At 40.2% G+C, this 24657-nt stretch overlaps 1 protein-coding gene across 1 annotated transcript in view; it reads left to right on the forward strand.

Moving 5' to 3' along the window:
- INTS9 (integrator complex subunit 9) overlaps positions 1 to 24657 on the forward strand; it is a 64434-nt gene that overhangs the window by 34006 nt on the left and 5771 nt on the right. The window contains exons 9-14 of the mRNA XM_039345923.1: positions 2560 to 2671; positions 12153 to 12333; positions 13192 to 13252; positions 15004 to 15175; positions 17363 to 17487; positions 19164 to 19331. Of these exons, the coding sequence (XP_039201857.1) occupies positions 2560 to 2671; positions 12153 to 12333; positions 13192 to 13252; positions 15004 to 15175; positions 17363 to 17487; positions 19164 to 19331 (819 nt within the window). The remainder of the gene's footprint in view (positions 1 to 2559; positions 2672 to 12152; positions 12334 to 13191; positions 13253 to 15003; positions 15176 to 17362; positions 17488 to 19163; positions 19332 to 24657) is intronic.

The following is a 24657-nucleotide window of genomic DNA, read 5'->3' on the forward strand; positions in this document are numbered from 1 at the left end:
GGTAAGCAATGGTCTATAGATGTTGTTTCCAGGACGTTAATTCTCACAAGATCCATAATTTTGTCTCCATAGACGAGGGATAGGCAACCTTGGCTCTTTTACGACTCGTGGACTTCAACTCCCAGAATTCATGAGCCAGCATGGCTGGCTCAAGAATTCTGGGAGTTGAAGTCCACAAGTCATAAAAGAGCCAAGGTTGCCTACCCCTGCCATAGACATTGTCTTATATGGCTTTCAAGAGAAACAAAGCAACGTATGATGCAAGAGTCTTCTAACCGTATACTGCCTTTGAGAAAACAAATCTTTGACAAACTGCGTCAAATTGTGGCAGAATACAAAGTGCAAAGTATTTTGTTATATTACTCCTCTCCATTGGGGTCCTTCCTCCTTCCCCAAGCAATCTGTCAGCACACTGATCTCATTGGGCTGTTTAGAATTCTTTAGACATTCCTTCTGAAACTTGCTATATCCTCCAAATATAGAATTTAACAGAATAACAGAGTTATTGGAGGTCTTCTAGTCCTACCTCCTGCTCAGGCAAGAAACCTTATGCCATTTCAAACAAATGACTGTCCAGTGTCTTCTTAAAAGCCTCCAGTGATGGAGCACCCACAACTTCTAAGGCAAGACTTGTCTCTCTTTATTTAAATTTATATGCAACCCCCTCACAGTCATGGGACTCAGGAGTTCTTGTAAATTTGCTGATACTTCTTGTGTATGGGGTTGAAAAGAGAAGAGGGATTTTTTGCTACCTTAAGCAATGGCACTCACTTGCAGCTTGAACTTCACAGGAATTATAGTTAAAATGGACCTTCCATTTTCAAAGAAAGTGTACTATAGAATCATATTCCTGGGAAGCACACAGCCAAAAAAGACTGTTGCTTTCAGTTTCAATAGATGCCCATTGTTTGATAGGCTGATTAATTTTGAGCCCTTCCTATCAGAAAGCTTATCTTGTTTCAGAATAACTGAAACTCATAAGATGTTTTCTGGTTGAAATTTGAAACGAACAGTTTCTCCAAGGACACTTTGCCTCAATACAACTCCCAGCAACAATAAGTTATGAAAATTGACTCTTGACTTAGAAAGCAAAATTGGAGCTGATAATGGCAGGGGAAGGAGATAGGGCAGCCCAGAAGATTTGTCAAAAGTCTTTTAAAGTATATTATTCTGAAGGTTGACTCCGGGAATCAATAGCAGCACCTTGGGTCAATAGAAGATGAAATTATGACTATTGAATCCTACCTGACTGCTATGTGTATTTCCCACAGCTAATTCAATGATACTTTTACTGGTTTATTGGCATTTTCATTTGACAAGCATCTCATGGCTACTGCATTTTGTTGTGTGTTGGTTTTTAGAAAGTGTCTTAAGAACTTTTTTATCCATCCACTATGTCACACTGTTCATTTATATTTGACTTTTGCCCAACCTTCCATCACTGGGACAGAGATACTTTTTGAAACAATATAGACAAAATTGTCCAGGAGATGTTTGTCAGCATTTAAGTACCACATATACTGCCATTTGTTGTTGGAATCTGTGATAATCAATACATCCGATCTAATTTGTTCCCCAAAGCTAGGACAATGTAGAGGTATATCTGAAAAGATCCAGAAACATCTTAGTTCCTAAGATAAAGAGTTGTAATTAAACATCACATCTGTATAACACATATTTCTTGCACTCTGGTTCCTTATCATGTGCTTTGTTATTTGAATTTGAAAATATGTTTTTGTATTTGTGTAGTCAACTAGTTCAGTATATTTGCAAGACAGAAGTTCACTGTCAACTTCAAAATTAGCAAATCCAGAGTCTGCAGCTTCTTTAGGATAACTAATAAGGTATACTTGGCATTTGAATATAATGTGTGAAATGGCCCTTTAAAATGGGGAGAGAACCAGGGAATTAATAAATGTAATGAAAACTGAATATGGTTGCTTACTGCCTTTAATAATTCCCTTTTCTATAATTCAGTCAAAGTATAATTCAGCAGTAGCTTTTGGAAGAACTCTGGGGCTGCATGCAAATCTGATTAGTATAATAAATGCATAATAAAGGGTCATCTTTTGTAAACTCCCTGAAGCCACTACAAATAAGGCACATCTTTTCATTGTACTAGCCTAAATATTTATTTTCAGGAAATGTTTGTAGGATTGCTTATCCTACAATAGTTTATGTTTGTTCTACAGATCTGGCTAGGTGGGCATGCTTTGGGTCACTTCAGTGAAACAATATCACCTGATGAGACTTAGAAGCATGTATTCTCTGTCTTGGTGCCCCCCCCCCCAAGATTTGGATGATCCTGACCCCATTAGCCTTCTGGAAGGCTATAAAGACCTGGCTTTACCTCAGGCGTTGGGGCCTGGATGTTAGCATAGGCTGGTATGTGATGTATATCTCATTAGAGCAATTTTTAATGGCCCTTGCCAGGTTTAACTGATTCTATTTATTTATTGTATTTCTGTCTTTTTCTTTGCTTTCTAGAGAACCACTGCTTAAGATGGATAGCACTGCCCATTTATTACATAAATGATTTTTCTCAAATTTTCCTTTCAGCCCATGGATCAGGCTTCTCTTAAAAACAGTGATGTTCTCATCCTGACTGGACTCACCCAGATTCCCACAGCCAATCCAGATGGAATGGTGGGCGAATTCTGCAGTAACCTTGGTAGGTGGCTGGGCAGTGGTTTTGTGTGCTTTGAATTCTGACTTGGGAAATATATGCAGTATGTAGGAAATATCTCTAAGGCTCATTTAATCAGTCCAAGTGATTGCTTCTTCTCTCCTTCTATGGCATAGGTCAGATGGTATTTTTACAGGTCGCCTTTGTCTCTCTCACAAATATAATTGGCGAGAAATGAAAATTGTTCTTTTTGGGAAGGGAGAATTATTTTGGATCTGGCATAATGAGATTAAGTTATTTGCTCCTCTTTGTTCTCCGCTAAATATTAGCAACATTGCTGCCAGTAAATTCTGTTTTGATGGAGCTCTATAGAGAATCTCAGGGTAGGTTAGGTTAGGACAGGACAGAACAGGATAGCATAGGATAGGATTGTTGTTGTTAATTGCGAAGTCGTGTCCGACCCATCGCGACCCCATGGACAACGTTCCTCCAGGTCTTCCTGTCCTCTACCGTCTTCTGGAGTCCATTTAAGTTCTCACCTACTGCTTCAGTGACTCCATCCAGCCATCTCATTCTCTGTCGTCCCCTTCTTCTATTGCCCTCAATCTTTCCCAGCATTAGGCCCTTCTCCAGTGAGTCCTTCCTTCTCATTAGGTGGCCAAAGTATTTGAGTTTCAACTTCAGGATCTGGCCTTCTAAAGAGCAGTCGGGGTTGATCTCTTCTAGGACTGACCGGTTTGAACGCCTTGCAGTCCAAGGGACTCGCAGGAGTCTTCTCCAGCACCATAGTTCAAATAGGATAGGATAGGATTCTTTATTGGCCAAGTGTGATTGGACACACAAGGAATTCATTTCTGGTGCATAATTCTCAGTGTACACACATACAACAACAAAGTGACAAGTGATAGATCATAACTCATTGTTACAATCATTAATCATAAGATACAATCTTACGCCATCTTCTGTTTTGCTAACTTAAAATCTATTTGCATTCTTTGGAAACATTATTTCCTTTTGCCAGTTATCCCTTTTCCTATGCTTAATCACTGAACAATCAGCAGAAGCAGAAGGAGACATGACCCCAAATCCAGAAATACAGTCTGCCTTTGATTAACATTGGCCATGCGCCTGCAGTTCTGGAGGCTGGTCTTCATGCAGCACCTCTGCATAATATGGGATTAATTCCTGTTCTTTTTCCCAGCTTCAGGCTTAAGAGCAAGAAATCTGGGAGGCTGTAATTTAATAGTGCACTTCACAGGTTGCATGGAAATGTCCTAGATTCAGTTAAGACTGAGGACAATGATCTAAAAATGTATTGGGAAAACTGCCAGAGTAGTGAGTGCTAAGCTAGATGGATCAGGGATTTGGCTTTATAAAAATTCAGCATCCTGAGTTTGTATGTCTGCTTGTGGATTTGTCTTCTGGTTTAATTGCTACACAGTCTTTTGTCTCTCTGCTATGGGGTAGGAAAAGATGGAGAAAGACTTAGTGGTTTTTGCTCTGTGCTCTTTTTAAAAAAATCTTGCTGCAAAATCAGAGCAGTTCATATTTCTGCAGTAACCAGACAGATGTCTCTGGGAAACTGATAAGCAGGATAATACAGTATCACCCTCTATTTTGCTGTCTTCGATGCAAAAGCACAGGTCTCCTGCCATCTTTTTGCTGGCATGCTGGCTAAGGAATTCTGGGAGTTGAAGTCTACCTTTCTTACAGTTGCCAAGGTTGAAAAACACTATTCTAGGAAGATGCTATTCCAAAGGGCAGATATCGTGACAAAAGGCCTGCTTCTTAGGCTCCATCAGATGGCATTATTAGATTGATGGAACACAAAGTGAGTCCATTTTATCAGATCTTATGAGACAGTCAAAAACAATGACAGAAAAGGTGATTCTCAGCTATCCAGGCCTTGTGCCATGAAACGTTTTTGGGGTGACAGCCCGCTCCTAGAGTTGTAGCCAGAAACTCAAAGAGGCGCAATACCAAGGCACAACGCTGGTGCTCTTCAGGGTCAGTTGGAGGTTCTGAGTGGTCTTTAAGGGCAACCCCAGGTATATGACATTGCAATAACCTGCATGCAAGGTGACAAAGCATGAGTGACCCTGAGAAGGGACAGTTGCTCCAAATCTGCCATTGATACTGATGTTGCTCCCAAGAATATGTTGAGGATAAGACTTTAGACTCCAGAATGCTTCCAAAGCACCCAGACAACTCATTCCCCATCCTTACTTTTTCTGAAAAGTTCAAGGTTTGAGGAAGGAGATGGAATTTCACTTGCGGCAACTTTCCAGAGGAGCTATACACATTTGAAACATACAGGGAAGGGATGGGGAAGGGAAGGGAAGGGATGAGGAAGGGAAGGGATGAGGAAGGGAAGGGTTGGGTTGTTGTTGGGTAGAAACCTGGTAGCTGCAGTGGTTCATTTCTTTATGAACCCTCAGCAGTCAAGAACGGAGGGACTTCAAGTAGCCTTAGGGAGGAAGATTTTTTAAAGGGCATATTTCCCCACTAGAATTTGGATTGATTTCTTGTGTTAGGGGTTGGTTTTTATTTCTGTTATTATGCTCATCCTCTGCCATTATGGTTTAGGTAGGAGATAAAAATAGATACAGGTAGCAATACAATTTGGATGGAAGCAGCAGGGCACTGTAGAGGAGACTGCCCAGGATAAAATGCTTTGTTGAAACAAAGTAATCTCTCCTTCGCCAGTGTGGAAAGGGGGCTTTAATTGAAGCAGAATTAAAAACATATGAATCCCATCATTTCAATTATATTAAACATTCTTAAGTCTATTTTGGAGTTTGTTCTTGGATTTTCATTTAAGAGACTGATATTATATGTGTGTGCCTATGAAGGTATGTGTTTTTAATTAATTCATGTTTCTTCTAATGGTATTAATTATTATGCACAGCATCCATAGTCCAGACTGGCGTTTTATTTTTTCTTTATTTAAGCAATGGCTTTTGAGTTATTTTTATTATGGACCCTTGTCTCCATTTACATAAAGTAATTGTATTCTCCGCTGATCATTACAACCCTTGGCAAGGACAACCAAACTTATCAACAATTCCCTATAATTTCCATTTATAAAATTGGTATGAACTTCTTTTCTTTTCTTTTCTTTTTTTTTGGTTTATAGATAGGTATCACCACAGCTGTGATTACAAATTTAGAACTAGCTAGCAAATTAATTTTCACTGTCAGCAAAACTGATAATTGTTGAGCTGTACAATGTCATGAGTGCAAACAGTATAATATTCCAGTTTGCCTGAAATAGTCCATGTGATCGGGAGGGGAGAAGCATTTTATTTGCCCAGTTTTATAGCCTGTTTTATCAAATGGCGTCACAGCAACTTGCAAGAAAATAAAGTTATTAAAATAATAATAAATATAATTAGATCTTCTAAGTGGGAAGAGTGCCATATCCTACTTAGTTCAGGTGTGTTTCTGTTCACTTTCAGCTGGCTAAGCTTTGTCGACTTTTATATTAATTGTAATTGTTATTATTATCCCATCTTATACAACTCCAGGTGATATCTACATGATACTTCTTCCCTCCTATTTTCTGCCCAACAATAACCCTGTGAGGTGAATTGGGCTGAGAGAAATTGATTGGTTTCAACTCACCCAGCCAGCTCTTCTTCAATCGGAACTAGAACTCACAATCTCCTGGTTTCTATTCCAACACCTTTACAACTACACCAGACTGTTGTAGCTCCAATTCTCAGTCCAGCTCCACTCTAAAGGGACTGAATAGGCTATGCACTGTCCAGGTCCTTATGCATGTTCTCAGATGCTTACCTGTGATTGAATTCCTTATGGAGAATCTTATATCCTTTACCCTATAATGCGGAGGTCCCCAACCTGTGGGCCACGGCCCATGGGCTGCTGGCCACTAGGCCGTGGGACAGCCTGGCCAGTGCGTGCACATGTGCACGTACTCACCCACTTGCGTTAGCGCCGCAGGGTGCAAAAATGGGATGCTGCTGCACCACGGGGCACAAAAACGGGACGCCACCACATTGCGTGGTGCAAAAACAGGATGCTGCGACACCGCGTGGCACAAAAGGGCCAACACCGCACCTCAGGGCGCAGAAACAGGACACTGTGCACAAGAACGGGGCAGGGCTAACGAGTATCATGCAAGCGCTAGCCCCGTCCCATTTGTGTCACACGGATGATCGTGGCCCCATGCGTGTGCACATGCACTTGCACATAAAATGCTTCCCCCTTCCTTCCAGTCCACCAAGCAAGAAAGATTGGTGACCTCTGCTATAATGCATAAATGTGCATTAGATTACTTTCCTCATTTGTTTGTTTCTCATCTAGGATGTTCCTTGCTTTTTGATTGATCCATGGCTATAATCAGGATTATGTTGTTTTCTATAGAATTTTGACATCATCTCAACTGTTTTGCAGTTACATATTTCGGAGCAACTTTTCCCAACATAGCCCTTTCTGATGTTTGACACTGTCAAACTATATTCTCCATCGAGCTCATGAGCAATGATGATGACAGTCCAAAGGAGCCCTTGGCTCTACCTTCCTGCTAGCTATGAGAAATATTTCATTGCAGGAACTCACAAACCTTCCCTTGTATGAGTTACTAATTATTTTACATGTTTGCGCTGCAGTTGCTGGAAAGTCAGCATGATGACACTTGCAGAGTTTAATCCATCCTACAGTTTTTATCCTTTGAAGGATATGTATGTATGCGTGTATGTGTGTCTGTACATTGCAATACCAGGATCTGTTTCCTGATTTGTGCTTCTTTTAGTCAAAATAGCTTTCTGGAATTCTGCTGCCCTCTCCTGGCGATAGGTGTTAATTAGGGTCTTAGTGAAAGCAGTGCATAAGGATGAGTTTATCAGGCCCATGAGTCATAAAAGAGCCAAGGTTGCCTACCCCCGGCTTAAAGGGATGCAATTCTAAAGTCTTCATAGCAAGCAAGTCAGAAAGGAAGAAAATAAATATCATAGAATGCCATCAAACACTTAGTACTTTTTATAAAATCTAGACTCTTAATCCAAGGTGCAAAGTAATCACTTAGCTGGCAGTTTTTTAAAACCCCAATATGCAATGAACTTGAAGAATTATGTATAGCAGTGATGGCAAAACTTTTAGAGACCCAAAACCGCCCCCTGCCCCTGCTCCGCCTCCCGTTCTGCCTGCTCCGTCCCTGCCAGCCCCCTGCCCCGCCTGCCCGCAGGACCACGTACCACCTCCATGGCCTGCCGCAGCAGATTGCCCAGGCAACCCTGCAGCACCATGGCAGCCACGCTCTCCGCCCACACCCCACAGCATCATCTGCACGCTATGAGGCACGAGGGCGGAGTCTTGTCCCTGCTGCCTGGCTATGTCCTTGGCTGCGCTGCTCCATACAGGCCGCGCCCGGGAGTGACTCTCCTCCAGGGGGGCTGCTGGTGAGGAGGGGGCCACGGGGGGAGGTGGGGCTGGGGCGACGGCCCGCGTGCCCACAGAGAGGGCTCACACGTGCCATAGGTTCGCCACCACTGATGTATAGGATGATAGAATCAAGGAAAATATTACAGCAAGATCTGTTCTAATCCTGCTTTTCTTTTGCTTTTCTCTCTTTGCTCATCAGAACACTGTCATTGCTTCAGTCTTGTTTTTATTGGCTTCCCCCTCTTTTCTCCCTGGCTGATTCCATCCCTCCCTCCCGTTGCCTTGCAGAGAGATTTTGCTGGCTTGCTGTTCTTTTCCAACAGAAAGCAGCCCAATAAGTTACTTCCTGTTTCTCTCTCAGACAGTCCCAGGATCTCATCCCATTTTCCCTGTCCAAGCCTTAAGTATGTCTAGTCTATTGAAAAGAAGGACGAAGCATGATGTGATAGCAGTCTTCCGGTTCTTGAGGGACTGTCACAGAGAAGAAGGGTCAGCTTATTCTCCAGAGTACCTGAGAGCAGAAGACATTAAAGAGAGATCTAACCTAGAATTAAGGAGAAATTTCCTGACAGTGAGAACAAGTAACCAGTGGAACGGCTCACTTCCGGAAGTTGTGGGTGTTCCAGCATTAGAGGTTTTCAAGAGGATATTGGAAACCCTGTTGTCTGGAATGTTGTAGGGCCTCCTGCTTGAGCAGGGGGTTGGACTACAAAACCTCAAGGTCTCGTCCAACCCTGTTATTCTGTGTTCTTTCCTCCCATTGACCAGAGAGCTCAGGGCCACCTGTAAAGCTGTGCCATGGAGCATGATTCTTGAAATGCCAGAGATTTCAGATCCTGACTATGTGGCCCAATTGATCAGGAGGCCTCTGGGGGTGGGTTGAGTTGAGCTAATTTGCCATCTAGTGGTCATTTAGATTTTTACAGCCCAGAAATGTAATGTCAAAAACTGTAACTTACGACCAGTTGCTTAGGGACCATTTGAAGTTATGATGGACACCCCCCCCAAAAAAAAACATAGTTCCAAAGTTTCAACAGCCCCCTCCCAGTCATGTAATCGCATTTCAGGCGCTCAGCAACCAGCCCACATTTACCATCATTTGCAGCATCCTGCAAGCACATGACCATGATTTATGACATGGGCGTTAAGTGAATCTGCAGTCATTAAATGAACAATAGGTTCACTTAATGACTGCAGATTCACTTAACGCCCATGGTTAGTCATTTAACAACCTCTGGAAAAAATGTTGTAAAATTGGGTTGGTGATGACCTGCTTTACAACATTCATGACTTATGACCATAATAGCAGACTCATAAGTCCAGAACTACCTCATAAGTCCAGTACTGTTGATAGCAGCTAGTCTACCTTGATAACACCAGGCTGCAGTACGTGATTTTTGTTTTACTCTCAGAAGATAATTGTTTTGATGGACCAAAAAAATAAGTATCAGTATGTTCCTACATATTTAAAGGTCAGAGAAATTAAATTCCAGAAGGGGAGAGGTAAAACTTAATCCGGTTGTGATCCATCTATATTGTTTTTTTTTTTTTACTTTGATACTAATGTGAATAATTTTAAGATGCTAAAAGATGCCTAAACTTGATAAGGGTGATAAGAAGAGCTAGATCACTTGTTGTAATGGTATCTGGAAATTACCTTGAGAAACAAGACAAAGAGATGCAGCTAAGGGAATGCTTGGATAAAAAGCAGCTGAACCCACAGCAGGAATGTGGCTGGGACAAGAAGCTCAGAAGAGACCCTCCCTACTTTCTTGGGCTGTAAAGAAGGCGGGGGCAGGCAGGGGAGAGATGTACTTTCAGACTTGCAAGATTCCGTTAATGGAGCTATATAATAAAATAGGATTATCTCATCTGGTTTGGTTTCCAGTCTGGTCTACCCTGTAAGGCTGACATCAATCTTGCAAATCTGAAAGTACCTCTCTTCCACCACCATATATATTAACATAGGTCCTTCCCTCATACCATTACACTTATGTTCCAGAGATAGTTGTGTCTCCCCTTTGTCTAGTTCGAGAGACACTGAGCTTGCACAGTGCCAGAGACCCTGAAAGAATAGCACTGAGATTGCATCTCTACGTTGTCAGGTTGGGACATAGCATAATCTGCAGTCAGTCAGGAGGTGGGAATTAGAAATCAAAGGACAAAATAGTAAGTCTTACCTAAGAAATAAACCAGAGCCAGAAGTTGAAGCCAAAGAATACCTATGGAAGCAAGAATGCACCAACACTTGGATTATTATTCCAGCAAGTTTAAATTGGAATAGGAAGACCCCTTATATACCCATCCTGGCCTGGAGAATCTTGGATAGGTTCACTTTCTCTGAAGCCAGAAGATTTCTTCACTGAGAAGGCTGCCACCTATTATTCCGAGTTACACTAAGCAAAGAAATAGCCCCATGTTAAAAACTATTTTTCCAGATCTTTTATATATTTTTACTTACAATCTTGATAAGTGTAGGGCCCACAAGGCGTTTCCCTAGGCATGCGATGGGCTCCATGAACCCACTTGATTCTATTTTTTTTAATTAATTGGAAAAAAAGTAAATGAGAAGCTAACAAGCTGCAAAGCAAGACCATCAAACTCAAGCACAATCTTTATTTCTATTGGAGGCATCCTGAAAAATGAAAATAATTGCCCATTGCTTTCTATGGAAGTGTACCCGCCATGGGGTATTTTATGCTTGATCTTGCCTCCCATGACAGCCATAATAATATCCATAACATACTCTCAAATTTCCTTTATGCTCCCATTGGCCGCAAAAATCAGCAACTGCTGATTTATAACTTAGTTTTTATTATCCCGCTGTATTGCCTATACTGTTTTCTGTACCTTTTATATGGATGTGAAAGTTGGACTATAAGAAAGGCTGAGCGACAAAGAATTGAGGCCTTTGAACTATGGTGCTGGAGAAGACTCCTGCGAGTCCCTTGGACTGCAAGGCGTTCAAACCGGTCAGTCCTAGAAGAGATCAACCCCGACTGCTCTTTAGAAGGCCAGATCCTGAAGTTGAAACTCAAATACTTTGGCCACCTAATGAGAAGGAAGGACTCACTGGAGAAGGGCCTAATGCTGGGAAAGATTGAGGGCAATAAAAGAAGGGGATGACAGAGAATGAGGTGGATGGATGGAGTCACCGAAGCAGTAGGCGTGAGCTTAAATGGACTCCAGAAGATGGTACAGGACAGGAAGGGGGGTCACGATGGGTCGCACACGACTTCACAATTAACAACAATAACAACAACATACCTTTTACAGGAAAAAAATGTTAGATTCTCAGTTTTAATTGTGGCTTCTCCAAGAGAGCCCTAGTTTTGAAGAGAAAAATTAGATACTTAAATTAATTAATAAACAAAGAGATAACCTTAAACAGAAAATATAAGAGACTAACAGAATTGGAAAGGACCTTGGAGGTCTTTTAGTCCCAGCCCCCTGCTCAAGCAGGAGACCCTATACCAGGGGTAGGCAACCTTGGCTCTTTTATGACTCGTGGACTTCAACTCCCAGAATTCCTGAGCCAGAATTCCTGAGCCAGAATTCTGGGAGTTGAAGTCCAAGAGTCATAAAAGAGCCAAGGTTGCCTACCCCTGCCCTATACCATTTCAAACAAGTATTAGTTTATACAGACTTGGGAGTAGCCACACATAGAATATAGAAGAGGGATGGAGACATAAAAAGTTTCTGAAACATCTGAGCAGCTGTTGGAAAAATGCATTTTTCAGGATTACTAGTATATAAAGCAAAAAGAAATGAATACAGAACTCTACTATTATTAGTGAAATGGACCAGCATGAAGCACTAGTTCTGTTCATAGAAAAGAGAGCACTTTTGCACAATGTATGGAATATGTATGCAAAAAGGTTTCGAATTAATAATTGTGGACATAACTGTCTTTTCTAAATTCAGAGGAGTCTGCCAATGCTTGTTTACTTTATTGCCATTTAATGAAACCTCTGTGTTCAGAGACAATATCTTTCAGTATCTTCATGTTGAGGAGAAACCACAGGGACAGCTGCCGCCATTATGCCATGTTTGTGAGTTTATTTAGTTGGACACTATTGGAACTGTATATCTTATATTTTTATTGCCTTGTGTCTTTGTTAAGCTCTTACAGTTCGAAATGGAGGAAATGTGCTGGTCCCTTGCTACCCCTCTGGAGTGATCTATGATCTTTTGGAGTGTCTCTATCAGTACATTGACTCTGCTGGACTTTCCAACATCCTCTTCTACTTCATTTCACCTGTGGCAAACAGCTCTCTTGAGTTTTCCCAGATCTTTGCTGAATGGTAGGTGGCGGCAGCTTGTGTTTATCAGAAAAGAGATTCAAGGCTTTGGCTGATCACTTCATTTTTTTTTTAATGTTTCTGAGAAATGGGGAAAAGCACTCTGGTCTGGGGAGGGGGGCATTCAGAGCTCTTTGGGGGTGAAATGGAGTTTTGGGCCTTTAGAGGTTTGTCTTTAAACACCCTCCATCAAAGGTTTTAGCCCACCTACTCCAGAGACCTTAGAAACTGGTTTGTCCATTCTTATTCTGTACATTCGGAAGTACTTCATATCTTTCTGAGCTAGCACTTTTGGAGAAGTGTTGTGTGTCCTATTTATTATTGACATATAATCCATGTGATGGGATTCAGACAATGTCAGTTCTATTTCAACAATTAACCTCTGATTTTTGATCCATGGAGATCCCTGAAAGAAGGCCAGATAGGGAACTGGTAGTCCTCCAGAAGGATAGCTCCCAGAAATTCTTTCCCCAAACCATAGCTATTGTCTCTTTCTTCTATAACTGCACTTCCTCTATAAATAATCAACAGAAGGGGAAGCATCTGAGTCTGATACAGGAAAAACACCCAAAAAGTCATTTTAATCCCTTCAAGACTTACAGATTTATTATGACATAAGTGCCCAGGACTGATGCCCATGAAGGGATATACTATGATTACATTGTTAGTTTTCAAAGGACCCCCAGATATAGACATTCAGGGGGATCTTGGAGAAGTCTCCAGATTCATTTAATTATTTGACTGTTGCTGCCATCAAACTTTGGCTGAAGAGCTGAGCAGTAGGTGGCAGCAGTTACTTGCTGTGTCTGGTCAGACAGGCTTATAATTCTGGATTGTTTTGCCCTCTCCTTTCAACTTTAGGTTATGTCACAACAAGCAGACGAAGGTATACCTACCAGAACCTCCCTTTCCTCATGCAGAGGTAAGTTGGTTTCCCTAAATGTGCAGGACTTTGCTGCCATTTCATTCATTCAAAATGGGAAAAGATGGATATAGCTTCTTTAGCGGAGTAGGACTAACTTCCCTAGGGCTGTGCCCACCCCCGAAAACAAAATTATTGATTAATTATAATTTTAGAATAACAGAAAGAGAGTGCATATATAAGTTTGTTAAGCTATTTAGTTTTTAATTTTAATTAACGTTTTATTTTTATCCTGACACCCTATTTCTTAGACTGCGTCCCTGGCATATCATTCAAAGACCAAGTGCAGCCCAGATAAAGGTTACTCTTGCTTCCTTTGGCTAACTATAATCCTTCATAGTCTGCAGACCCAGATAATTTCTGAGACTATTTTTTCTTGGAATTATGGATGAGTTCAGGCAGGCAGCCCAAGTATTTGGACTTGGACTTGGATTTCTTCACTGAAGAGGAGGCCTGACTTGATGACTGGCCCCTTCCTATTCTGTGGGTCTTATGTTTATAAACAGAAGACCCTCTAACTCTTAGGCCCAACATATAAGTAATTTAGAACAATGCAACCTTCCTATGGTGGTTTTCTGGGACAAATGATTAATAAGGACTTTTTGCTTGGTTAGATTTTCATGGTCTCTGTATTCCAGGTGTGGCTGAAATGGGTGTTATTTTTAAGTCCAAAGCTATGGAAAGCTAATGTCATTTCATTTGTTGCCTTTTTTAGTAGATGGCTTCCTGTCTCTTGTCTTGTGCCCAAACCGCTAATTACCAGAGCTCCATGATTTCCTGTAACAGTATAGGCTACAATGAAAGGTCTTTTGAGCTGTAAACTATGAGAAAAGCTTGGGAGATGTAGGAAGTCCACGACAGCTGCTTCCTTACCAGTTGTGAAACTGGGAGAAGAACTCAGATCAAGGCAAAATGGATTTCTATATATGTTGGCCTTGTTTAAAAAAAAGAGTGGCCTTGTAGATTTCTGCAGTTTACATGTCTGCTTATTGACCTTCCAAACTGCATCCATTTTACATGAAAGAAAAAGCAAGCTGTTGGAGACTGAAAGCCCTTGTTTTTAATGCTGCAATTTAAGTTTAGAGAATGTATTTGGTTTTTGTTTGGGTTTTTTTTTTCTCATCTCCAGCCCCTGGAGACTTTGGTCAATATAATATAAATGATATCCTTGAAGCTGATTCTTTTACTTCCATCAATGGGAAACAAGAAGAAGTTGAATGTGTTTTCAGAAGTCTGCATGCATTTATTTAATGCATTATTATTATTATTGTTCTTGTCTTGTCAAGGAAAATGTCCATTAGCAACACCAAGGCAAAGCTTCTTATTTCAGGTTTGGCAAGACTTGCTTACAGAGCCCTTTATCTCTGCTCTCTGGAGATGGAATTCTTACTTACAAAAGAATTCATCTCCTACAGTTGCCTTCTGACACTCCAGGTTTCATTGCTGGAAGAAATGCTCAGAAGAGGAGAACCATATTTGGCTTGGGAGCTGTACTTTCTTTCTCTGTCTGGGAACTACAGAGTGTATAGCCTACAATATTGCTATGTTACTTTATTTATAAACTAAATCTTATAAGAACAGACATTACAACCACATGATCCTAGCCAGAAAACTGAGAAGCAGGGCCAAAATCCATATTTATCCTCTATGAACAGAGGGTGGAGGGGCAGTTTAACAGTCACCAAAATGTGTCTTCAAAATAATTATTAAAGAAAAAAGCAAATAACCATCTTCCTCCTTCTGAATACCAGCTTATCCAGTCAAACAAACTGAAGCATTACCCCAGCATCCATGGAGATTTTAGTAATGACTTCAAGCAGCCTTGTGTGGTGTTCACTGGTCATCCCTCACTTCGGTTTGGCGATGTGGTGCATTTCATGGAACTGTGGGGGAAATCCAGTCTCAACACTGTTATATTTACAGGTATGATTTCTGATGTAATTAATAGCAAAACAGAGCTGCATTTCTAATGTGTGAACCTGGGTAAGTAATTCACAGACTGTATGCATCATCATCTTTTTACCAAGCCCACAGAGACTTCATTTCCAATAAAAGCCAATATGGTTTTCCACAGACGTTTTATCATTATGGAAAGTAAATGGGACCTTAAAAATAAAGAGCAGCAGTTTTAATTGGGCCTGAAAGGGAAATGAGTAGCTAATAAAGTTCTTCTGAAATTTGATCAAGTTTGAATAATTAATTAAAATGTTGGCATCCTTCTGGCTAAAAGGGACACTTTTACCAGAACCAACTCCAAGAGCAGACTCACAAATCATGTTTCGTGACATTGTGTTCAAGAAAAAGTAGGTTTGCTGGATGAAGCCAAAAATAAATAAATCCAGCACTTGGAGCTCAACATTCACCATTGAAATGCCCTATGTGGATTCTCAGGAATTGTTTTTTCTGCTTTACTTAAAACATCTTGTTTGTAGTTGTGTCTAGATATGTGGGGACTGTCACAGACAGCCTGGCCATTCTGAATTTTCCCACAGGACTTTAAGTTTTTGCTATAACTCAGAGCAAAGATGTTCATGTAACTTAATACTGAAGTTGAAACAGGGTTGCTCAACTAACTTTGGAAAAATATTTTGGGCTCAAGCCCACAGCTTTCTTTTATATGTTGAAAAGCTTTGAAGAAATATTGCTGTCTATTATATAAACATTTTTTTCAGTGATGAAATGTTTGAGGAGTACTTCTTTCCAAATTCAATTTCCTTGTTGCAGAACGAACTATTTCTAATCTGACTCTGGTTTAATGGAAGATTTAATTAAATGCAAGACATAGTTTCCCTGTCCTCCCCCCCCCCGCCCTGTTGGCACTGCCTCTTGATTAAATTTCCAATAGGAAAGAAGTGATGATTCTTCTAGATGAATTGCCATTGTCATTCTACATGAGACTAATTGACATAATTTTCTATTGATTATCTGAAAATAACTAGATTAGCCTTCCCCACTGTGGTATCTTTCTTATGATGTGTTTGTAATAGGAATTGTGATTCATTATTTCATGGGGAGGGATGTCAACAAATAGGGATAAGCTGAACTAGGAATCTCTTCCCTTGAAGTCTTTGAATAAGAGCACATTTTATTTATTTATTTATATTAAATTTGAAGATACAGTAGAAACCCTATTTTTATAGTGTTATACAGCTCCTTATTTTTCAGACAAGCACTGTGGTAAAAGTAGATATAATCATCATCATGATTGATGACGATGATGATGATGATGATAATCCAATTTTCAGGCCCAACTGGTATGAGACAATCCTATTTGTGGTTACTCAGAATTAGGTCTCACAAAATTTGGTGGGAATTGCCCGAGAATCAGGGCATCCAATGACTTTCCTTACCTTGTCTCTTCCCATATGGATGATGGGAATGTAATCCAAAATATCTGGAAGGCACCATGTTGGAGAAGAATGATGGATCAGATAGCAACCTCAATTAACAAAGCTGTTGTAAAAGCCAGATGACAAGAAACTTTAATTCTGAATGGGGGCCATTGTACTACTCATGGACTGTCTTTGAAAATGTTGGGAGGTAGATGTATTGGCTAAAGCTTACCCCTGTTGAATTTTTCTGTCAAAGTGATTTCATTCAAATCAGGAGGCTATGATGAGTGGGTAGGACAAGAAGGAAAAATTAAATTACTTAAAATAATGTGTTGGAGAGTCAACAGATTGATAATAAAGAAGAGGGTAGTAAAATCCTTGATCAAATATGCAGAAATCTCTAAATGTAAATTTCTGCAAAGATCCTGCTATAGTATTGCTCTGGGGCATTGTGGGAAAGAAAACTGATGCTAGCAGACACAACCACAAGCCCAGGGACTCTCGGTGCCAATGTGGTTTATTCTCTTTTGTGTCTGTATTCAAATGTCAGAATTTGGAATGTTTAGAACTAATAAGCCAACTCTTTATTCTATCCATCCTCTTTGTTTCAGGGCTTGAAATCTTGATCATTAAGATGTCCCCAAGATGTATAGTCCCTGTTTTCTGATTTAAACCAAAGTCCAAAGTCCTATAGAGGAGTGTGTTGTTTGATAAAGTTCTGGCATAATATTAAACACTCGGTTTCTTTCTCCCTGTGTCTTCCCTTTCCTGTTTACAGAGCCTGACTTCTCTTATCTGGATGCATTGGCCCCCTACCAGCCACTGGCCATGAAGTGCATCTACTGTCCTATAGACACCAGGCTGAATTTTATCCAGGTGTCTAAACTACTCAAAGAAGTACAGGTAATCAAATTTACTTGTCTTAATTTGCTTACTGCAAGTCCAGATTATACTTTACCCAAGTATGACTCCCTCCAAAATTTATTCAGTCATATATGATAGAACTGAGGCACCGTGTGTGCGTGTATGTGTGAAGCACTGAGAAATTATGAAAGCAGTGCCACACCATCAGGACACAAATTCCATCCCTTTTGTAAATATGTTCTTGTGGTAGAGTTTGTCTTGCAATGGTCCAGTGTTGCTTTCATCATTTTAATGAAAACCTCTCTGCAGATGCACCTGGAAATATTCTTTATGCCAATTTATTGCTCAGTGAAGAAAATCCAACTGACTGTATTTGAAGGCTTCCAAAGAGGCTAATATCTTGTTAGAAACTGGATTTTTGCCAGACTGCATTATGTGAAGTTTTGCTGAGCATGCAACTCACATTTGTCTTCCTGTAATGCAGACTTATATCTGAAAAGCAGAAAACACTCCCTTTGGTAACCTCCAACCTAGGTTGCTCTGACCCCGTTTTTCCAGCTCTCTAGGTCTCCTTGTCATTTATGTTTGGCAATGCAATTGTCAAAAATCAACCATGTGGCTGATTGCCATTTTGAGATGAGGAACACAGGGGACATAGTAAGTTCTAAAATAATTGTAACAGCAGTTGAGGGGAAAAAAACCAACTGTAAAGAAAAGACTGTGTGACTTGTTCTCACCCACTTGGAATCATCATGTTAGTGTAGCCATCAGGGCCCCACAGAATTTAGGAAGGTCACTGTGAGACAGCTGCACATTTCAAATATTATATTCCTTGCAGCATAACTTCTTACTAGAGCTGCAGTAGTACAATAAAAATCCCAGTTTTCCAGATCTCAGCTGAAAAGGAACTACATTCAGTGGACAAAATTCAGTTGGAACTAAATTTCATTTTTGATGTGTGCCATTGTGCCCACAGTAAAAAAAAAAAGACAATAAAGGTTATCTTATCATAATGGTATGATTGGTGTTCATTTGCCATTTGTCTAATGACATCATTATCTAAATGATGCAATTTACAATACAATCTACATTTGCATTGCCCAATTGTGTGCTTCAGATTGAACTATAATATAAACCTTACATGAACTGATCTGAAGGCTTGAGACAAGCTACCATTTCTTCAGTTTTTCAGTATAATTAACTTTTTCTAGTTTTCCCCAAGCAAGGCATTCTCCAGATTCATGGATATTTCCTCCATGAATTCTCAGTAATGATCCTGTAAGCTTAAAAACTCTGGGATTTGAAATTCACCCATCTGCAGATCTTCCCAGAATAGCTTTTTTAAGGCCTGGTCTTATGGTCCTATAATGGTTGAATGTACCTTGATTTTGGGACTCTCTGGGGGGAGGGAGCTATTTTATTACTTTATTTTATTTCATTCCTTTCCAAACAGAAAGCAGACTTGGCTGGACATTTTCTCCCTGGCATGCTATCTTTTAGTTTCTGTAAGTTTTATTATGCAAAGCCTTGCAAATAACCCCTCCTTCTACATACAGCATATAAACTGTATGTGGAGTCATTGGGAGTTAGACAGCACATACTTTTAATTAATTTATCTTGAAAAAAGTGTGTGGAAAACTTTTTTTCCACACGTTGAAACTGCATTGTATACCTTACTGAAAATCTCAAGACGGCTTTCCTTGTTTTCCTAACAGCCTCTCCATGTGGTTTGTCCTGAGCAATATACTCAGCCTCCTCCAACCCAATCCCATCGCACAGATTTGATGGTTGACTGCTTGCCTCCACCCATGTCTTACCGTAGAGCAGAGGTGTTAACTCTTCCATTCAAACGCCGCTATGAGAAAATTGAAATCACCCCAGAGGTGAGGAATGAAAGGTCGGCTCATTAAGGAAGGGGGGGGACTGATAAGCGGTATCTTCAGGATTGTTTGGAGAGGGGGAATGAAAGACCTTGAAGTAATGGGTGAAGTGTATGAATAGAGCACCTAGATGTTGCTTATTAAGATACTGTAACTGGTGTCAGCAAGATACAGATATAAGTATTGTTCAGATTTTCTTGAGAAAAAATAGCTGTTGCTATTGATGTTGCTGAAATGAGGTCACATTTTGCAGGAAAAAAGTCTGTTGTATGTTTTTCTCTTCTAGCAAACTTTCTAGAACTTTTCAGTTTTACTAAGCAAAATTGGGTTACTTGTGCTCCGACTTAGTTTTGTAACAGATTCCTACTTGAGATTACCAGTGTGTTGGCTACATGCACCGATGTTCCTTTGGGTAATTTTCTTGTTGCCCTTGCAATGACCAGTCCCCCTTGAATGGTTTGTTTGAAGACTAGCTACATGATCATGGCTAGTCATTCTGCCAATGGACTAGCCCATTTGCTATGGCAGTTTTGCGATTGTGCATGAGAAATCTATTTTGGACAACTAATTGGGGTAAATGGGTTATTCCCTATCCTAGGGGTTGGTCTGAAGCTCTTTTGAATCCTGCTTGTGTTCCTTTGTTAGTTGATTACCATGTCTGAAGTCTTGTCTGATGATGTGCTGTTCCATTCTTCCAGTTACACTCCCTTCTAATGATCAGAGCTCTGCGTTCTTTTGCATGCCTTGGGACTCTGTATTTTGAGAGCAGTGGGGTTTTTTTTTCACAATTGTTGTTTTTCTTATAATATAGTTGTCCTTCATAGTTTTCCACATTGATCATTGTCTCTAGTATGGATGAGACAAATTATGCTTGTTTAGGATCCACATTTAGATTGCATTTGCTTCACTGCTAATGTACAGTGTAAGATACAATATTTTGGGCTTCTATTTAAAAGATGCATCAAATAACACCTGAATTAGATGGGAGTATATAAATGGAAGACATGTGTATTTTAGAAAAATAAAACTCTGTGAAGGGCATATTTGTCAGTATATTCTAAAACAGGGATGTCTAGCCCAATCGCATTGCGGGCTATATTGTGACATATCAGGATATTTTTTGCCTTTGTGGGGCCGGAGTGGGTGTAGCCTGCGTGTTTGACATGTCTGTCCTAAAACGATAGATTATGAAAAATAATAAACAAGAAGTTTTTATATATCATTCAGTATGGGCATCTGACTATCCTGTCTGTGATACATAGATTTTTTTATTTGATACAATGTGGGAGTTTTTTGGGTTTTTTTTAAAGGACCATGTCTTCTTATATTTATCGGATATATATTCAAGTATTGAAAATCTGATGTTTCACTCTATGTCTTTGGGGCTAGCATTATTTCTCAGAAATGTTTCCATTTTCCATCATGGTTAAACTGATCTCTAGGAACTTACATTTAAAGATATTGGACACTGGGGAGACAAAACAAAGAAGAGCTATTATCTTCATAACAAGCTTCTGTCCATGCTGCAGGAAAGAGGGTGCTACTCAACTCAAGAGGCTTTTGTCTGATGCAACAAAGCCCTTCCTAGATTTGTGTCCAATTTTTTTTTCCAGGCCATCAGATTTTCCATGTACATTTTTGTTCAATATAAGACCAAAACTCTGGGTGTATTGTGTTTTCTTCAACTAAGGATGAATAATAGGAGAGCATGCAAGAAACCTTTCAACCTAGTATGCTGTGGAATCAATACCTTGTTCTGGGTTGCAAAGACTTGATTACCATTTATTGGGTTGTGTATGTTTTTCATAGGCAGAATATAAAATGTGTTATAAAATAGGTGGTTTCACAGTGATCAGCAGCCAAAAAGTGTTGGTTTCAGTTCCTCTGGCACCTGTTTCTGCCAGTTTTTAGTCCCCATCCTTGCATCCCAGGTGCCTGGCATCGCCATCTGCCAATTAGTGTCCATTTGTTCCCATCAGTTGAGCACATCAAAGCCTGAAGAGGGAGCCCTTCCTCTACTATAATTTGCCATTCATAGCAGTGAGGCTCATTAATACATTGGGGTGTGCATTGATAATAGGGGGTCAACTCATGCCCCCAGACTTCTTGAAAGCCTTAAATATAACAGGTGATCTTGAAAGAAAGGGATGTTTTCTCTTCCGAACCACGGAAAATCTTTATTGCAAGCCGGGCATTTTAGAAACAACCACCTAAGGGGAACCTCCCTCTTTAGCGCAGCTCAAAGCATCACCATTTAGTGTAGAATGTAAAACTCAGCACAAAGCCACAAGCCATCCTGGTGTGTACAATTAAGCTGCTTCCCTAACAAATATTGATTCCCCCTACTCTTCCTGCCCCTCCCCAGACGGCCCCCATTCAACTGAATAGAGAGCTCTGATTTGCATGTCAAGAGCCCATTAGCCTGAACCGCAGCTGGAATCCAGGAGTATCTTTTAAGTGGGGGGAAAGATTGCTCCAGTTGCAGCTTCTCTGTGTGCTCTTAAAGTGGGAATATTTATCTTATTCTGCTAAGCTACAGCATTGTGATTGTTGTCTGCTGCAGTGTGTTGAATAACGTTGCCCCATAGAGAGAGATTCTATTAGGTTTCTCTGGATTGTGATTTGTGTTCATGCACTTAATTCTCAAATCTTTTCATTTCAATTTGTTTGAAAGATTCTAGTATCTGTGGAGTTAAATCCAAGGATGATATCTCATTTGTTTAGATCTTAACCACAGCAAATACTACCCAACAAATTTTGTCCCTTTTCCACTCAGGTTTTCTTAAAAATTTGTCCTGTGATTTCTGCAATCCCTGAAGCTCCTCCACCTCCTAGCTAAATATATGCTATTCAGCCATTTGACTTCACAGACCCATTTCTTTCATCCATTTTTTTTTTTTGCCCAAAAAAGCTGAATGTACAACACTCTGATTTGTTAATACATCAGTGGCAGGTCTTTTTTTTAAATCAAACATCAAAGAAATTAGCAGGTAGGAATGCCAGCCTTGCTTCTCTAGGGTCATCACTACCTGATGTTACTTTTGCAGTCCCAGCCTTTGACTTGTGCTGGCTGGAGGACACTCAGTTGTTTGTCTCTTTGATCCTATTGACTTAGTTGCAGTGTTCAAATAGAGCTGACCAGGAGTATAACTTCCATTTCTGGAGAATATAATATCCCCTAACCTTTCCTTAAAAGCAATAAGGGTCACAAATATAAAGGCTTCTGGCTAAGGCTATAATGCCAGGATTTGCCACACATGGCAGTCCAGCAACATTGAGCCCCTGCAGTAAGACAGGAAGAGCCTTGGTGAGTGTGCCATAGTTTAAAGATGGGTTGTGATCACTTTGCCTTCTAATGTGGTCTGCAGTTCTGGATCTGCCTTCTTTGATATCAGTTCTTTAAAATGTATCCTTGGGAAATTAACTTCTGCGGATTTATGAGAATTCCGCAAATAGGTGAAGACAGCTCCCAACTTTATTTCTTAAATGTTTTAAGAAACCCCTGAGGCTCGTTACAGCTCCTCTAGCATCAAAATGGCTTTAATGACATCCATGATGAAAACCTATTAAATGAAAAAGCTCCCCATCACACTTCCTGCTTCTAACATTTCAACAATAAAAACAAAGGAGTAATCAGGCTTGCTAAACTTCCTGAGATTGGATTCAGCTGCTTCCGACTGAATCCACTGAACTGAATGGTGCCAATTTGTCTTAATGAAAGACCTCTTCATTCTTCCTCTCCCCCAAATTCACTATCAACACAGCATGTCCTCTCCTGGGGAAAGAAATGGTAACTCTCAGGAGATCCAGAGTTCAATCTGAGTCTCAGGAACATGGAATGATACATGTTCACTAAGCTTTTCCAAGGTGCAGAGTGGGTCATCTCAAAACTGATCTTCTTGGGAAGGGGGGAGAGGTTATTCTGTAGCCCCAGATGTTTTTTGCCTTATCTGGCCTAGTAGATTATTGGTGGGATCTTAATCAACTTAGACTTCGTGTTTTTGTCCTCCTCCCATTTTTCTCCAGAACAACCCTGGGAGGTAGGCTGGGCCAAGGGATATTGATCGACCCAAAGTCACCCAAACTACAACCTGGATCTTCCTGCAGTAGCCCAACTCCTTAACCACCATTCCACAATGGCACAGAGAAGGAAGCCTTTCATCTCCTAGGCCAATATTGTCAAACTCAATATTTTAGTGGCCCACATTTTCTTTCTTTCTGTATCATATTGGATGGGTGGTAGGAATGGCAAATGTGAAGATCAGTAGAAAGTCATGTAGCTAAGGTAAATTTACCTTCTATCTGTTGATCTAATATATAAAAAAACCTCAGCCCATATAAATAAAATACAGCAAAAAGCCAACTGTCTTTTACTCTCCTTGCTTCAGAGAGGATCTTTTCCTGGGCTGTTAATAGATTTATTTATTGGGGTGTAAGTTTGTTGGAGGCCCTGAGGCACCTCACATTTTTATTGAAGACAGTCATCACAGCTGCTGTTTAGGACCTTCTCCTTTTTTATGATACTGTCAGGAAGGTGTTTTTTATTTTTTTGATACATAGTTTGAATACTAACATGGTGTGTAATTCATAGCATAGCTGCAGGAATCTGTAAATAATAGATTCAACAAAAAGAAGGTAAGAATGGTAAGCTGAATTTAAAAGATTGCTTGATCGATCAAGTTGAAATCGGCTCTTAATGACCACATAGATTTTCTCCAGAAACATCAGTCCCCAATCTAGTCCCCAGGTCTTCCAACAATGTAGTTGTTGAAACTGTAATTCAGTCAGAAAGAGGCTGTCTCAATTCAACAACTTTGTGCCCACTTTGGCCAACCATCTTCTGTTGGAAAATCCACAAATGAAGCAGGAAAGCAACAACATCTCTCTAGCAAAGATTATTTCATAGAATCATGGGTTGGAAAGATTTGGAGATCTTACAATCTAACTCTCTTCTCAGAGCAGGAGTCTTCAAATGATCCCAAATGTTATCCAGACTTTGTTTAAAAACCTCAAGTAATGAAGTATCCACAACTCAAGGAAAAGACTATTTCACTACTTCATAACTCTAATAGTTAAGACTTTCTTCATTATTATACATTTGTATCTCTTCCTATAAAGTTTCCACCATTGGTTCTTATTCTATCCTTGGACACCACCGAAAATAAATTCATACCTTCTCCCCTATGGCAATCCTTCAAATATTAGAAGACTCATATCAAGTCTCCCTTTAACCTTTTTTTCTTCATGATAAACATGCCCAGTTCTTTTAACCCAGTTCATAGGATTTAGCTTTGAAGCCCCTAACTGTCTTTGTTGATCTTCTCTGACT

Source organism: Crotalus tigris, unplaced genomic scaffold (genome assembly GCF_016545835.1).
Source record: "Crotalus tigris isolate CLP2741 ecotype Arizona unplaced genomic scaffold, ASM1654583v1 scf7180000017987.690289119674:8195010, whole genome shotgun sequence".
NCBI lineage: Eukaryota > Metazoa > Chordata > Lepidosauria > Squamata > Viperidae > Crotalus > Crotalus tigris.